Source organism: Calidris pugnax, unplaced genomic scaffold (genome assembly GCF_001431845.1).
Source record: "Calidris pugnax isolate Ruff unplaced genomic scaffold, ASM143184v1 scaffold24, whole genome shotgun sequence".
In the NCBI taxonomy this organism is placed as follows: domain Eukaryota; kingdom Metazoa; phylum Chordata; class Aves; order Charadriiformes; family Scolopacidae; genus Calidris; species Calidris pugnax.
In genome coordinates, this window is record NW_015090922.1 from 16,283,204 (window position 1) to 16,299,146 (window position 15,943).

The 15,943-nt window shown below is 42.5% G+C and overlaps 2 protein-coding genes across 4 annotated transcripts in view; both read right to left on the minus strand.

The window, feature by feature from the left end:
- Positions 1 to 174, minus strand: part of CMTR1 (cap methyltransferase 1) — a 29,436-nt gene extending 29,262 nt beyond the window's left edge. The window contains exon 1 of the mRNA XM_014951147.1: positions 50 to 174. The gene's annotated coding sequence lies outside the window, so the exon portion shown is untranslated. The remainder of the gene's footprint in view (positions 1 to 49) is intronic.
- Positions 175 to 2,521: 2,347 nt separating this feature from the next.
- On the minus strand, positions 2,522 to 15,890 carry RNF8 (ring finger protein 8, E3 ubiquitin protein ligase). 3 transcript variants are annotated; one of them, XM_014950906.1, is made up of 8 exons: positions 15,740 to 15,890; positions 13,090 to 13,218; positions 10,873 to 11,613; positions 9,775 to 9,837; positions 8,884 to 8,973; positions 7,643 to 7,750; positions 6,433 to 6,644; positions 2,522 to 4,611 (listed from the first exon to the last, which is right to left on the minus strand). In XM_014950906.1, exons 1-8 carry the CDS (start codon positions 15,821 to 15,823, stop codon positions 4,572 to 4,574), a joined length of 1,467 nt encoding a protein of 488 aa, XP_014806392.1. In that variant the 5' UTR covers positions 15,824 to 15,890; the 3' UTR covers positions 2,522 to 4,571. The 3 variants fall into 3 exon arrangements, with proteins under 3 accessions (XP_014806392.1, XP_014806390.1, XP_014806391.1); XM_014950904.1 differs by having other exon boundaries at positions 6,440 to 6,644; positions 15,740 to 15,889; XM_014950905.1 differs by lacking the exon at positions 15,740 to 15,890 and adding an exon at positions 14,886 to 15,369 and having other exon boundaries at positions 6,440 to 6,644.
- Positions 15,891 to 15,943: the final 53 nt, after the last annotated feature.

The following is a 15,943-nucleotide window of genomic DNA, read 5'->3' on the forward strand; positions in this document are numbered from 1 at the left end:
GGCCGGGCCAGCCGCGGGCCGGGCCCCCCTCAGATGGAGTAACACTCACGGCAGGAGGAGGCGGCGGAACGGGGGACAGGCGTGTTGCTCGGCCCGTCTCCCGAGGGCCCGTTCTTGCTCCGCTGCCGGTTTCGTTTCCCGGCTGGGAGCCGCCGCTGTCGCCGCCCCCCGGGCCCGCGGGTCCTCCCTCAGCCCGCCGGCGCGCGGCAGTGACGCGCGCGCCCGCCCGCCCGCCGCCTCAACCCGGAAGTAACCCCGCCTCCCGGTCGCTAGGCAACGGCGGTGGCATGGCGGCGGGCCTAGGCCCCGGCCTAGCGGCTCTGCCCTGCCCGCGGCGAGGGCACCGGCCTCAGGAGCCGCCGCGGTGGGGAAGCAGGTAAGCGGCGGCCTCAGTCCGTCCCGGTGGATGTGAAGTCAGGGGTGCATAGGCATGAAAATATATTGAAATCCTACCTAAAATTTTATATATATACACACACTTTTTGTAAATATAGCGTGTATGCAAATGTATACAAATTGTGTTCACACACCTCCACCCGGAGGTGAGGTGGGGGCGCACAGGGGTGAAAAGATATTGAAATTCTTTGTAAAATATTATATATATACACACATGCACTTTTTGTAAGTAGATTGTGTATAAAAATATATATGTAAATTGTGTTCACACACCTCAGGGGTGCACAGGGGTGAAAATATATTGAAATTCCATGTGAAATGTTATATATATACACACGCACAGACTTTTTGTAAGTAGGTTGTGTATAAAAATATATATATATATAAACTGTGTTCACACACCTGCACTGGGAGGTAAGGTGGGGGTGTACGGGGTGAAAATATATTGAAATTCTATGTAAAATGTTATATACTATACTCTTTGCAAATAGAGTGTGTATAAAAATATATATAAACTGTGCTCACACACCTCCACAAGGAGGTGAGATAGGGGTGAACAGGGGTGAAAATATATTGAAATTCTAAGTAAATTGTTACGTGTATATATATACATGCTTTTTGTAAATATATTGTGTATAAAAATGTATATAGTGTATAAAAACGTATATAAATTGTGCTCACACACCTCCACTGGGAGGTGAGGTAGGGGTGCACATGGGTGAAAATATGTTGAAATTCTACGTGAAATGTTATATATCCACATATAATTTTTGTAAATATATTGTTTATAAAAACATGTATAAAGTGTATAAAAAGGTATAGAAAGCTCATTAAAAAAAAAGTATATAAAGTGTGTTAATGCACAGATAATTCAACCACTGCCTTAAAAGCAGTACTTTCTTAGAAAAACAGCTTTTTTCACGCTTCTGAAGGAGACAACCTTTTAGCAGCTCTCCAACTGTGGGGGTGACCATGGGCAGCCCTGCCCTGACACGCTGGCTGGAGATGTCACTATGCGTGGTGGCACTGCAGGTTTCCTATGGAGAAGCCTATAGCCTGCTCACCAACCAGGCGCTTCACCAGTAACTAACTACAGCTCTGTTCCTTGGGCAGAGCCAGAGCAGGTTTTGTAAGGCCAGTGATGAAAGAGCTTTTCACAAAATAAAAGCCTAATACATGTATACAGATCATTTGTCAATCATTTTCAAATGTTAATTGGAGCTATCTTGTACTTCGCATTAAGCTTGAAACCCGGGGGCAGACAGCTTAGTACACAGGCAGGAATGTTTAATCTTAAAAAATAAACGTGGTAGCACCAAGGGACAGGAGTATACTATTTGGGAAGCATAGTGCATGATTTATCTAGTCGCTGTAGAGTATGCATCGAAATATATGACATTATGGCAAAAGGAAGTGGCAGGAGGGAAGGACTATGAGCAGGAAGCAAAACATTGACTAGTCAGAGGCTGTCTTTGAAAAAAAAAAAATCAAAACCCCACATTGAGTGGGGGGACAGCTGGATTATTAAAGTGCACGTTACATCTTTTGCAAAGTTAAATGACATCTGTTGCTAAGGCTCACCAAGCACTAACATGGTAGACTACACATGCAAGAGAAAAGCAACTGTCAGACTGATCTTGGCATCAACAGATCTGCAGGAGTTAAACAGCACAGCATGCCTCTGTCATGGTCCTGTTCTGCAACCCATTAGCACTCCTTCCCAGTTACTCCTGCTGATGTTGATAAACAATATCTTACTCTGAAAATTTTTGATTATCACACTACATGACATCTCCAAGGAGATGTTGAGACGTACAATCAAGTAGAAGGAAGGATCCAGACCTCAGACCAAAGGAGAGCACAGTATTGGAAATACGGACATCTTTTGCATAAGCTGATGTCTAGTCATCAGCTCTGTATCTGACAGTAGTTTTACTGAGGAACTTAGTGAACTGGGAGCTGAGCTCTGCTTGTGTCAGTGAAAGGCTTTTGCAAGTGAACAGTATTATTACTTAACCTCTCTCCGCAACCTTTACACACTATGCACCTACCCGTAAGAGTGGAAAAGGTTTGGTATACTGCTTATGTTCTTCATATTCTAGTGAAAAGAGGACACGCACAGAAATCACACTGAAGAATTACTCTGTTACTAGGAGAAGCATTATCCTTCTCTGCAATATGCATAAACACCAACATAACAAAATAAATATATTTAGCAAAATGAAAAAAGCAAAAAAAGCACAGCAACATGGAAGAGATACACAATAGAAGAATTTGCAGTCCTAGCTAGCCAGAGTATTTTCCTCCTACTCCTCTTCATCAGGAATGCCTGTTCCAACATCAGCTTATTTCACAAGTGTTTTGAGGAACCCTCTTCTCTCAGACATCCTAGAGAACATATATTCACAAAAGAAACTTTTATGATCATACACAGAAAATTAATATTAAAAAGAATAGAAGAAAACTCAAGATGTTTGAGTTGAGTCTCTTTCACAAAAGAAACCTTACACTAAGATGTTAAGAAAGTTGCCTGGCCCACAGATCAGACCTACCTCCCTTGTTTAAGTCCTACCAATCAAATCTGTCAGAATGCACTGCTTCCTTACCACAGCATCATCATTCATGCACCTCTTTAATGGGATCTTTCTTTAGTGGAAGAATGTAAGAGGTACAATTGCATCTACTAAATTACTGTTAGGGTAACCACAGGCTTAAGAGTTGGGTTGTCTTTATCAATTCCTGAATACACAAGTCTTTCAAAGAACTTTAAAATAGTCACACTACTTAGAGCAATTAAAACATGAAGCAAAGTCATGAAAATGAGATAGTCTGTGTTTTCTCAAAAAATAAAAATCAAAGAAAACTAGGAGAAAGATATTCCTATCAGTTGTTGCACCAAGGAAGACTAAAGAAATGGGTTTATATTTTTCTTCTTAAACAAAATAAACACAGAAAGTACATACAAATAGCTGAAGAAATATTACGGATAAGAAGGCCTTCCCCCATCCTCTTCTCACAGTGTAAAACAGTCCTTTCCATGTAACAGCTAAGTCAAAAGTATACGCTACTGAACATGGAACTTCATAGACAAAGTCATGATAGGACAAGGCAAGACTTGCTCAGTCTCTTCGGGATAAGTGATTTGCTGTGAGGTAGTACAACCCACGGCTCAACAGCAATGTTTTGTAAACAATAAAACTGAATGCTTCCTTCTGTGCCTTGTAGTTGCCTACAGATGCTGCTTTCCTACCCTGCCAATTCAGATAGCAGCATTTCTGAAGAGGCTGAGGTTCCTCTCTGCTGCTACACGTGTTTCTGAAGTCATTGCTAGTACCTTCTGGATGCGCTGCTTCTGAATTCTAAAACCCATTATGCAAAAGCCTGAAGAGGGAACAAAGCAAACATACTATATGAAAAGAGCACTAGCTAAGGAATTCTGGAAGATTTAATCTTCTCCATCCCTATCTAACACAAAATGAGTAACATCAAAGGAGCAAAAGGATGGCCAGCAGCTCTGATTACAATGCACTTCAGCTGGCAGAGGCCATAACCTACCCTTTCCTTTACTGCCAGAGGCCTGGGACAAACAACCCTAGCTGCCATATGAAAAGAGGAAAACCCACATTGGCACTTTTTGCTGATACATTTCTCTTGCCTGCTGGTGAGGATGGCCAAGTTCTCAAATAGCTTGGGCCATTCCCTCTGCTGCCTGAAATAAGGGAAGCTGATGTACACATTTAAACATGTCATTCACTAGGGAAAGGGCAGCAGTGCATACAAACTATTACATTACACCAAATAGGTCACAAGCGATCATGGAAGCCTGGGTTTTGTATGTCAGCTATCCAGCAAAATGACGGTTCTCTCACGATCCCAGTTTTCTTTTAGAGATCAAGCTTCTGTACATTCATTTAAAAAATAAGGTCTTTTCCAAATGCTGCTAGTTTTCAGCTCCAGCCTCTTCATAGAATCCCTTAGATGTCCAGTCCACTCATCCAGCAGTAGTCAACCAAACACCATTAGGTTGTTCTGAGCAGCACACAGGCAAACAAGTCTGCAGTAATAGTTTTTAGATAATGTAGTAGCTTTCATTATAGTAAGAATCCTCCTCAGAGTCCTCACTGTCACAACGGCTCATCAAAAAGACGGAGGAGATGGAAGAAACGACGCTGCCATCATTGTCCATGGCTGGTTTCACCAACGCATTCTGTTTCTCTGCATTCAGAATACACAGACACAAAAGTTAGCAGTGACCACTGTTGCCACAAAGGCTGCTAAATTACTAGTTCTCTTTGAAACATAGCCTCTCACTGTCAGTTTGCAATAGGTCTGTCAAGCTGCGGGGCATAAGCCTTCTTCCTTTCAGTTTTCAGCTCTGAAAGATCAAAGGGCTTTTTTGGTTTGTTTTCTTAAGTTTCCTTTATGCCTTTTCCTGTTAAGATAGCACAGATGAGAAGGAGACATTCTCCATCCCATCACTGACATACAACTGGCAATGGAAGTGGCTGTTGTGTGCTTGCCTTGCCAGGTAAGAAAGAGGGAAGGAACAAAATGTGGTAAGGAGCCCTCAAACAACAGTTGCTCAGGACGCTTATGGCCCCTGAATGGTCAAAACCTCCATACACTTAAGAGCGCGAGCTGTCCTATTGGTGCCTGTTATACTAAGGCTCTTGGAAAGGCTTCTTGGGAAGCTCTGACTGAAATTCCCAAGTGCCACTTGCACCATTACTTTTCTTTCAGCCCATTTCTTATGGAACTCACATTACATGGTTATCTTCATCTCAATCAAGATCTTCCATCATTGAATAAAAAGACCACACAGAAACAATTCATCCGTCCTCCTGAAATGTGTCATGGTGAAGCTAAACTATTTCCTACTAACTAATAATAATTTTAAATAATTAGAGCATCTGTCACATGTGAAGGTAGGCTATGAGCTTTTTTCTTTTTTGTTCAAACAAGCACAAAGACCACTGGTTTACCACACAGAAGCGAAGTGGGCTCCAACAAAAGCACCACTTCATCCCATCACCATTAGCTACCACAGTTCACTAGTACTATGGCATACCCTGCAGATTCGGGTATTGCACAAGAGCAGCATCAGTTCTGCAGAGGTGACAGCAACTCACGAAGCCGAGTTGGGCAGCCTCTGAGCAACTTCCTGAGGGAATGAGACTGAATAGGTTAAGTAAGTGACAATTTCAGATGTGAACTAATACTGCTTAGTGATGTCACTCTATATCATCATGGAGAATCTGAAATGTTCCAAAACCACCTTTCATTAGGTAAAAGGCTTCACACATTGCAAAACGAAGGAATATGCATTCGCCTCTACAAGAGGAAAACAAGAAAATTACTTAAGGGAACACAGCAACAGAAATTTGTTAAGGGGTAGCAGGAAGAGACTTCTACATTTCCGCACCTAGATACCAGTGTCATGTGCTCTAGAAACAAATTTGTAAAAGGGAAGCAGAACAGAAATGCTCCATACTGGAGTTTAATTAAAGGCATCACCAGCACGCACAGTCTTCAAGCTACAACTAGGCAAGAGGTTATGCATTTAAATCACAGTGGTCAATTCCCAGTTCAGCTACACACTTACACGACACATTGACATTCCCTTCAGAGATCTCCTACACAGTCGAGGATTCAGTTTCTTGTCAGGCACTCCTCTGCAGAGTTTTTGCAATAATGTGGTCAATAGCTTAATCAAAAGGTGCCTGGTAAAGTTTTCAAGGTCCATTCTCTATAATTTTGCTTTTATTTATTGATCTCTCTGAAATAGCATAACCTTTAGTATGGTTAAGCTGTCCTGCTTGACTGGGCAATTCAAACTGACCTATTTTTCCAAACTTTTTATTAATTTTATTATATTTTTAATGTGCAGTAAAGCTAGTTACACAAAATACCTTAAAATTAAATTTTCTAGTGTTTATGCTGCATTCCTTGAGCATCTCCTTGGTATATAGGTGCCAAAGAAAGTTGTACAAAATAGATGGAATGAGAGATTGTACTCATCATGCCACATCCACCCACCTCTCACCTTTCCGCTCTCTGATAAGGGTCAGGCGATGCTCTTTCGTTGCCACATCCAGTTTTTCTACCATCCTGTCGATGCAGTTATCCAGCACCAGAGAGCGTGTCTTTGATTTGATCTCCTGCCTGCAGATAGGGCACTCCACTTTACGTTTCGTCCACTCATCGATACAGTAGGAACAGAAGCTGTGTGCACAGTTCAGAGTGACTGCCTGTGGAATTTGAGGGAAGAATACATATCAGTGCGTGCTCACACAGGCATTGTCCAAAAAAAAAAAAAAACCCACTGAAGTCAGAACAAAGGTAGATGAACATTTCCTATAAGGGAAGAGGAGGAAGCCCGAAGCCACTGTCTTTAGCCTTTGTAGGGGTTACACATAAAATAACTCTCTCATGCCAGAGTGCAGACAAGTTTTACAAGTTGGTTAATGGATTCAGTGGAGATCATAGCAAGTCAGAAACACAGAAAGAATTAACTCTGTTATAATTTCTCCAATTTGAAAACAATTAAATTATGGGAAAACTCCAATACTACAGAATAGCATCTTAAATCACTAAGAAACCAGAAATTAAAGCTTCAGCTAGGTCTTAAGTCATTATAGCAAGGTTAACATATCAGGTAGTAGTAATGACTGTAATGAAACTGAAGTTCTAGCAAAACACAAACAGTGTAACACTCTGCATTTCAGACACAGCCTGCCTACCTACTAATTCTAGGATCAAATGGAAGCAGGTCAGTTTTTCCTTTTCAAAAAAAATTTATCTGAATGATATAAACAGTTAAGGACTTGAGTGAACACTACACCTCCCTGCACCTCCCCTCCTTTGCTAACCTCTTCCTATATCTAAACCTGAAGCAGTCCAATCCTCATCGACTTAAAGCAAGGTCCACTATAAAATGATTCTTCCCCAAGCAGGCCATCAGCAGCAGCTCAGAGCTGCAGTGCAAAACCACCCAAAACTGCTGCAAGCCTCTATGCATTTTAGGATTAAGCACTCATCTCTATGCAGGTAGGGACATTAAAGCTGAAGTTGCTGCCCAGAAGGGTTAGGACAGACAGAATGGGTCAGACAGAATCAGCCCTTATCCAGAACTCACTGCTGAAACTGTTAAACTAGCAAAGCAAAGAAATAAGCTTCATTTAATAGAACTAGTGAAAGCTTCTCAAGTCTTTTCTTTACTAGTAAACCAATACCGGTTTAAACATACCTCAATAAAGTGCTCAGAACAGATCGTGCACTGCAACTCATTCTCCAACACGTCATTCATCTGATTCAACACCTCTTCTTTTTGGGCTCTCACCTTTTCCTTCTCCTCCTAATGGGAAAGTACACATGGTTATGTATCAACAAAGAACAAGGTTTTACTCGATACAATATTGGCAGGAAGTACATGTGCAGGGGAAAGTAGTACATGTGGAAAATCATAAAACTGCAAGTCTCCACATGTCGTGTCTGTGTCTATGACGTACCCAGACCTGCAACCTCTCTCCGCTTTGTAGTCACGGCACTATTGAGAATATTCCTACGCACCAGAGAGAACTTAACAGGCAAGAACAGCAGCCATTACCAAAAATTGCCTTCAGCCTAAAGAAACCACCAGCTGGATCAATCTTTTCAGAATCTCTTTCAACCCCCCTTCATGGAATGAGTTTGGCTTAAGCCAACAGAACAGTCCTTTGATGTAAAGAGCAAAACACCCAACAAAATACCTCAAATACTTAAAAAAGGAATCATAAGAATTTAAAACATTTACTTGCATTTAACTGCCCAATTTTTTTTATTTGGAGTTAAATTAGGCTCCTAGGTACCACCTCTTTTTTCTAAAAATAACAGAGAAATTCTTCCAATTGAAGCTATACTTGAAAGAGCAAGCAAGTTGCAAAGACAACATATAAAACGAACCATAAGCAACCAGCCAGAGGTGGATAATGTTCCAGTTTCCAGGACTAAGACACAGGGCAAGATCTCCTTAATTATTTTTCCACTCATCACCTTGTGTCAAGGGCAGGAAGAAATGTGGCTTATCTCATTCGTTATTCAAATTCCATGTTGTTTCAGTCCTACGCTCTCTTGTAGGGCTGCTGGAACACTGCAGTTCTACCCAAATGCACTCTAACTGAAAATGAAGCACCTCACTTTTCAAACACATTACTCTTCTTTGTGGAATGGGCCCACTTCTGCACAACACACAGTTCAGGTACCCTGGGCTTTCTTTATGATTGAGAAAGATCTAGTAATGACTGCTCAATACTACTTTATAAAGGGGGCAAGGTGTACCCTCCCTCCCCCAGTCCTGGAGACTAGAGTCAGCTGCCACCTCAAAAGGCAGGAGTTTTTCAGTACAGGAGGCACAGTACAGTCAAGGCAAATGATAAATTAACCATTCCCTCTGCTGCAGTATATCATGTTTCACTTATGAATAAAACTAAGAATTCAGTTATACCTTACCTTGGTTTCTTCCAGTTCTTTATTCTTGGCTCGAATTATCTCCTCAAAATCTTTTTTACTACGGCTCAGTTCTTCCATCAAAGCATGATGCTGTAACAGTATCATCACAGAAATTACAAGTGCCATTAGCAGCTATCTTATTAAATATACATGGCTGTAATGACAAGGTTCAGCATACTCATTTCTCCTAATCTCCTCCTAAAAAAGCAACACATGTCTATATAAATTGGAGTGTTAAGGCAGTTTAGCCTTACAATTGGAATGTAGTGCCAGTTATTTATGACCTTCCCAGCGTCATGGCACTTCTCATGCTCTCTCCCAGGTTACTCTTTCACTTCAGTTAGGTTTTACAGTCACCATTTTGAGTGAGAGACATTTGAGTATTAAGGGGTATTTGACACATAAGGATCATAAAAACCTGCCACTAAATGCAGGGTTACCTGAAGCTGTTTTCAGATCAGCTTTCCAAAAGCAAAGACCTTTTGGAAAAAGCCTAGGGAACCTAAGCGTGTGGCAATCTCTTACAAAAACATTCCTAAACAAGAGTGAAAATGTTTTTCATACGGTTATAATTGCCAAAACAACTTCCCCAAAACAGATACCTAGCAGACCCACCTCGCAAAAAAGCCCACCAGCCCAAGGACCAAATTCAAGTAAAAATCACTGCAGCTATTTAATGCTTTCAATCTGAATGCATATTCTCACAATATCTGCTGGGAAATAGTCGCTCCAACAAAGGGAGGTCTGCCACTTTCTAACAGAAATTTGGTCTGTAGATGAAAATCTGCACCGGAGGCAAAGTCCTAGAATTGTACCAAGAGGCCACAGCACTAAGATACTTAAATATCTGAGATTCACAGTTAGACCAAATCCAGACTCATAACTACTTGCCTCTTGCAGGACCTGGGCCAGTTGCTCCTTCAGATTCTCTTCCCCGTGTTGCCAGTTTGCTCCCTGAGGGAAAAAAAATAACCCAAACCACAACAAAGTAAGACCTTTTTGCTGGAGGAAAACTCTTAGAGGAAAGGAAAAGCAAACAAACAAAAAAAGACATTAAGAAAGCAAGGGACAGAAAGTTACGACTTTGCACAGTCTCTTTATAGGATATGCTTAAAGAAACAACACTGGTTTTCAGGAAATCCTGAGATGTCCCACTCTAGTGTTACATGGGTACAACAGAAATTAGAGCCATCATTTACTGTGAAGAGTTAAAATAGATATATCATTTACAGTTACATACTTGGAACACCTACATGTTATTCCAGCTGTGAAGGAACCAGCACATTCATAGCAGCAAAGAGGTCAGCAACAACTCAAACATAAAAAAACCTGCAACTCTATCTTTAAGCACATTCAAAGATGCCAGAGATACCTACAGCTCCAGCTGAACTTCCCCATGTGCCCCATGCACACAACTGCAGACTTTCTGTACTTCTGATAGAGGTCTCTCACCTTTAGCAGCACACTTTAAAGGAAGTGGCTGATAAATCATAAAACTCATTCCAAGATGAATTCTTACTTCCTTTAAACCAGATTTTGAGCAAACTTAAATAGAAAGACTTCAGTTTGTTATCTAAAAAAGCTACTTATCAACCTACTGCTTGAAGACACTTACAGATTGCAAGAAAAGTTTTTTTTGAAAGTATGAAAAAGTCTCCTTCCCTGCAGGAATCAAGGCATCCAATAGTTGACTTGCTTGGAAAGGGAATGGATTTATCATGTAACTGGGCATTAATTTAGCCATATAGTAGAGAGAAATTCACACTTACAGTGAATACTTTTCAACTTGTCCTCTCTGTAATCACAGAAGATCAGACAGAGACTTGTGGGGTTTTTTTGATTAAATTTTTTTTTATTTTAATTTTTAATAAAAAAAATAGCTTTTTTTAAAACTAAAATGCGCTTTTTTACTCACTGAAATTATTTACTATCTTGCTGTAATGAACCTGTTTGTAAAAAAATTAGGTCAAAAAGTTTATCTCATTATACCTCTAGCTTCTGCTGCTCTTTAGAGAATGTCCTCTCCAGCTCTTCCACCTGCTGCTGCTGATGCTCTTGTTCCATGCACAGCTGGTCCTGCAACTCCTGCAGCTCCTGCTCCATTGCCAGGATCTCCTTCTGAGCACACTTCCTGCGCTTCTGCTTCACATTCAGAACTGCTGTCTGCTTTTCCTGCACTTTCACCTTCAACTTCATTATGTCTACTAGAGTTTTCCTCAGCATTTCCAAGCCAGTCCACGACTCTTCAAGACCAGAGCTTTTCTGGTCCTTATGGGTGACAGACACAGCTTTCTCGGAGGACACAGGGCTACTATGCACTGGACCACTACCCTGCTCACTTGGTCCAGGAGAAGGCAGCTTGACATGCATCTTCCCTGTTAACTGTTTGGCCTCTTCTACCTTTCCCCATGATTCACCCAGAGTTTCATTGCCACAGGACACTCTGTCTCTTTTGGATCTGGAGTTTGAAGGGCCTTCTGATCCAGATGTCTCTGATTCCTCCAAACTAAATTTACGTTTAGTTCTTGAACTCTTAGCTTTTCCCAGGTCACTCCTTTGGGCTAAAAAGGGTCTGATTTTCTCCCATTCCTCCTTAATTACTTCATACTCATATTCAGCAGTCTCTTTGTTTTCCAAAGGCACTCCCAACTGAATACGGTCTCCTTCAGTGATAGGATAGGCTTTTGAGGGATCCAGGCGTTGTTTATTAAGCCATACTCCATTTAGACTCTGCAAATGAACAGAGAACCAGCAAAATTTAATATGCAGTTACAGAATCCTCTGCAAGTTATTCCTGGCAACTGTAAACATATCCAACCTCTTCGGTGTGGCAATGAGACCAAGCCATCTCTTTAAATAAACCTTGCAATATCCAATTTATTGGCTTGGTGTCCCATTTATTACAGTTACTGCATTACATTATTTACCTTACATTATTCCTGCATTACAGATTTTGTGTACAAGCAGTAGGAAAAACATTAATATATATACTTGTGCAGAAGGACAAGAATGAACTCTAAGGGGGAAAAAACTGCCCAAAAGCTTCAGAAGAAATAAGAACTAACAGAAAGAAAAGACCCTGCAATAGATCACTGTAAAGAACATACAATTTTGCAGTAATTATTCTTAACTTTTAGAGACAGTTCTCCATAAATACAAGGAGAATATAAACAAGGAAAATATTCTTCTAGAGATAATGTTCAAAGCAGAACAAGGGGTTTGAAAAGGCACTAGCTCATGATATAGTTTTAAAAAACAGCAAAACTGATCAAGGTGAACTGCAGAATTATTAACTGATGTGTCTCAAAGCGATTCAATAAAACAACTTCAAAAACTGGTAGCAGTGACAACTGAGAGGAATTGTTAGCAGCTAATACACCATAGTTGTTTCCAATCATGCAAGAACCCTTAAGTTTTTCAAGTGTATACAAGTTCTGCAACAGAGTATCGTTAAGACCATTGTAATTTTAATAGTAGCCTCTCCATTCCTTTCTGACTAATCTGCTGTTGGCCCAAACATCCTTCAAATCTGCATGACATGTTGAACATTTTTTGTTCTACCAGTGCTGTTTTAAAGCAAGTTACTGATTTTACAGTAACATTCAGGTTTTTAGCCTGAATGAGAAAGTGGAGAGATCATGATATAAAAAAAATTCCACATTTCTGAAGTCAAAGTGAGACCTAGCTGAGGACTCTGATGTCAGTATTCTATTCTAATCAGCTGAGGAAGACTTTCAGAAGAAACCTGTTTGAACAAAACATTAAGCATGTTTTTTCCAACAACAGATTCTTGGTGTAGTTGATTATAATTAAAGCAATTGTGTCACTGCAATAAGGAGTACCAGTTTATCCTTTCATTAGCAGGATAAGAACATCATCCTTTTGAATACTGCCAAAATTCATAGGAATTTTATTATTTAAGAAAGCAACATAAAACAGGTTCTCAGACTGCAAAGTGCCCTTGGGGAGACTACAGTTGTCTGAAAAATGCTAAACCAAGACACAAATCTACATACAGAAGGCAATACGGTTTCATCCCAGTTGCAGCAGACTGAAGCTTCCTCATGGAAGCACACAACAGGCAAGACACATTCCCATGGACCTTCTGTCACATTTATACCATATTATATCATGGCCTGTTGAGTCCAAACAGGGCATTTGCTTCAGTGAATCTCAGAGTACAAAGTCTTTAATCAGTCTCTGTACCTTGTTATCCTTGACAGTCCACTGCCCTTCTGCATTTTGCTGGAAAACACAGTGCTTACGAGAGATCATCAAGGGACAGGTTTTTGACACCAGCTGGTACGTGAGATCCAATCCTCGGCCTATAGTTACCTAAAAATAAAGGAGTTTAGTAACTGCAGTCAGCAACAACATGGTTAATTCAGTTTATATCATTTCAATTTAAGTACAGCATCTTAGAGCTACTTCCCAAGAATTTGTGATAATATGATTAACTTTTTTTTTTGCTTTTAAATTCAAGAATGGATAGCAAACGGGAACCTACAAAGTTTTGAGTATTCTCTTTCTCTCCCATTGAGGAAAATTTGATTGCTCTAAGGCAGGTTACAGCCTTGTTTTCATAGAAAACTTCCTCAGCAGCAGAGCTGCTCAAATCCACTCTCAATCCATCCATGTCCCACCTTAGCAATTACCTAACTAAACATCATTTCTTCAAACCAGTACAATTATTTGTGGGTCTCAAGATTACTTCTTACTCTCTTCTTTCATTAGTTACATCTGTTCAACTGTCTGTGAACAAGATGCAGGAAAAAACCCGAGCACTTAGCCGTGCCCAAAATGCACGATACATTTGTAAATCACACCATCAATCTTACGGCTCAGAAACTAAGCTCCATGCAGTTCATAACTAATCGCGAAAGTGATCTAAATAATCCAATTAGAATCTAATAGCATCTTCTGGAAAAAGGGACATAATTTAATTGTACTGTTTCACAGTACCTTATTAAATCTTATCTAATTGCAGACTGCCATTTAAAGCATGGCTCTGCTCTCTCCCCTTCACTGCTTCCTTTGCGAGATCTGATAATCATACACACTTTTCTTATTCATCTGTGTGTTGCACAAGTTTTCAGTCAGCTTATCACACCTTTAGACAACTGCTTGGATCCGATGTAATACAGCAGGAACACACAGCCAGAAAAAGCAGGACAAACACCTTTTGGCAGAAGACCACAGTTAAATCAGGTGAAGAATATTATAGAAGTGCAGTCTAGTTTCTATGCCTTGGATGAAGGCTGTCCTTTTCCCCTGCAATCCCAACTCATTTGAGCTACACCTTCCACGGTGTAGGATGGATGTAGGAACTTTCCACCTTTCCAAGATGGAAAGATACCACCGTCAAGAAAAGTTCATTGACTACACATTACCTGAGCAGGTCTCACCATGAGTTTAAAGACTCCTGTGTCAACTAAATGCAAGGAAGCAAATTTAACCACATTTGGTTCCTACCTCTTCAATGCTTCATACATATTAGTATTCTATCAACAGGCATTGCATACGTAAGAAGTACAGGCAGACTCAGCTATCAATTCAACTTTGCACTTCTCCCTGCAAAGGGAGAACCCATGTGAACTGTTATTGGTGCCCAGTGCGTGCCCTCATGCACTAGAAGAGTGAGACCAAGTAGGGCCACTCACAAAACTTCCCCTTGATCAACTTCACTGAGCAAACTGGGACAGGGGGCCGAGAGGTGACCACTTGCCAGCTGGAGCTGGCTGCTGCCCACAGCAGTCCTGGCAGACCCTGGCACATCTCCAGGCCTCAGCAGTGCAGTCTGGCGTGGACATTTAAAGCCCCAGTGAAAGCAGCCCATGCTGCTATGCTAGGCTGTGGCCGGGCAAACCTGCAGTACCAGGATGCCATCAGCCTCCCTGCTGCCTGCAACAAGGACTGTAGCGCTGTGCAGACAATCGGAGCAGTAACACCTTGAGCAAGATTCTCTGCACAATTAGCAGAGCCCTGTTTTGCAGGTGCATTACCTCAAGCCCTTCACTGAGCATCTCAACCTGCGCACCTCCTGGCCTCAGATCCATGATGGGAGAGTAACAAAACTCCAGATTTGCTTGAAGAGCTGCCTGGCATTGCAAGATGAGAGTGGTACCTTTTGCAATGCGTCAGCACAAAAGGATTGGGCACAGGAGGAACCCACAACACCCAACTGCCCATCGCCGACCACTGGAGCAGCAACCCCTTGACAGGACCCCAACCTCCACAGAGGTGTTTGCCTGCTGGGACTAAGGGATAGGGCATAAGGACCCATTGAGGCTTTTCAATACAAAACCAGGATCACTGAGAAAGGGCTATTCCTGTATCACACCGAAACACAACCGGAGCAGACGTCGAACACCACCGCGTTTACACCCGAGTCACTCAAGCCACAAACCCCAACATACCTGATACACCATTAACCTCACCAAAGCATCACCCCGCTCGTTAGGCTAAGGATTTCCCACCACCGCTCACACCAACAGCTCCTACGTAAATACCAGATCGCATTAAGCGATAAACGGCGGGAGCCTCGGCACATCGGTCCCTCCCGGTCACTCTCCCTCCCTCCGTTCCTCCCTCCCTGCCCGCGGCAACGCTCCGCCGAGCCACCCTCCGGGGGAAACGGGCCTTGCACCGGGGCGAACGGCCAGCTCCTCCCACTAACGACCGCCGCTCGTTAACCGAGACGGGGCTTCTCCTCCCTGCCGAGGAGCGCCCGGGGGAGCGCGGAGGCCGCGGCACAAAGCGCACCGGCAGCCGCACAGCACGGTCCTTCACAGGGCGCCGGGAGGCCGCCCCCCGCGAGGGGGCTGAGGCGGCGAAGGTCCCGGCCCGGCCCCCTCACCTGTGTGCCGGCCTCCAGCAGGAGCCAGTCGCTGCTGGCCCCGAGGCGGCGGAGGCACCAGGCCAAGCCCCCCCGCGCCGCCATGGTGCCCGGCCGCCGCCACAGGCGGGAGCAATCGCTGCGGCGGCACCGGCACTCTCGCGAGACGAGCAACGCTCAACAGCCCAGCTAATCAAACCCCGAGCATGGGGAGGCGCTGCTCAT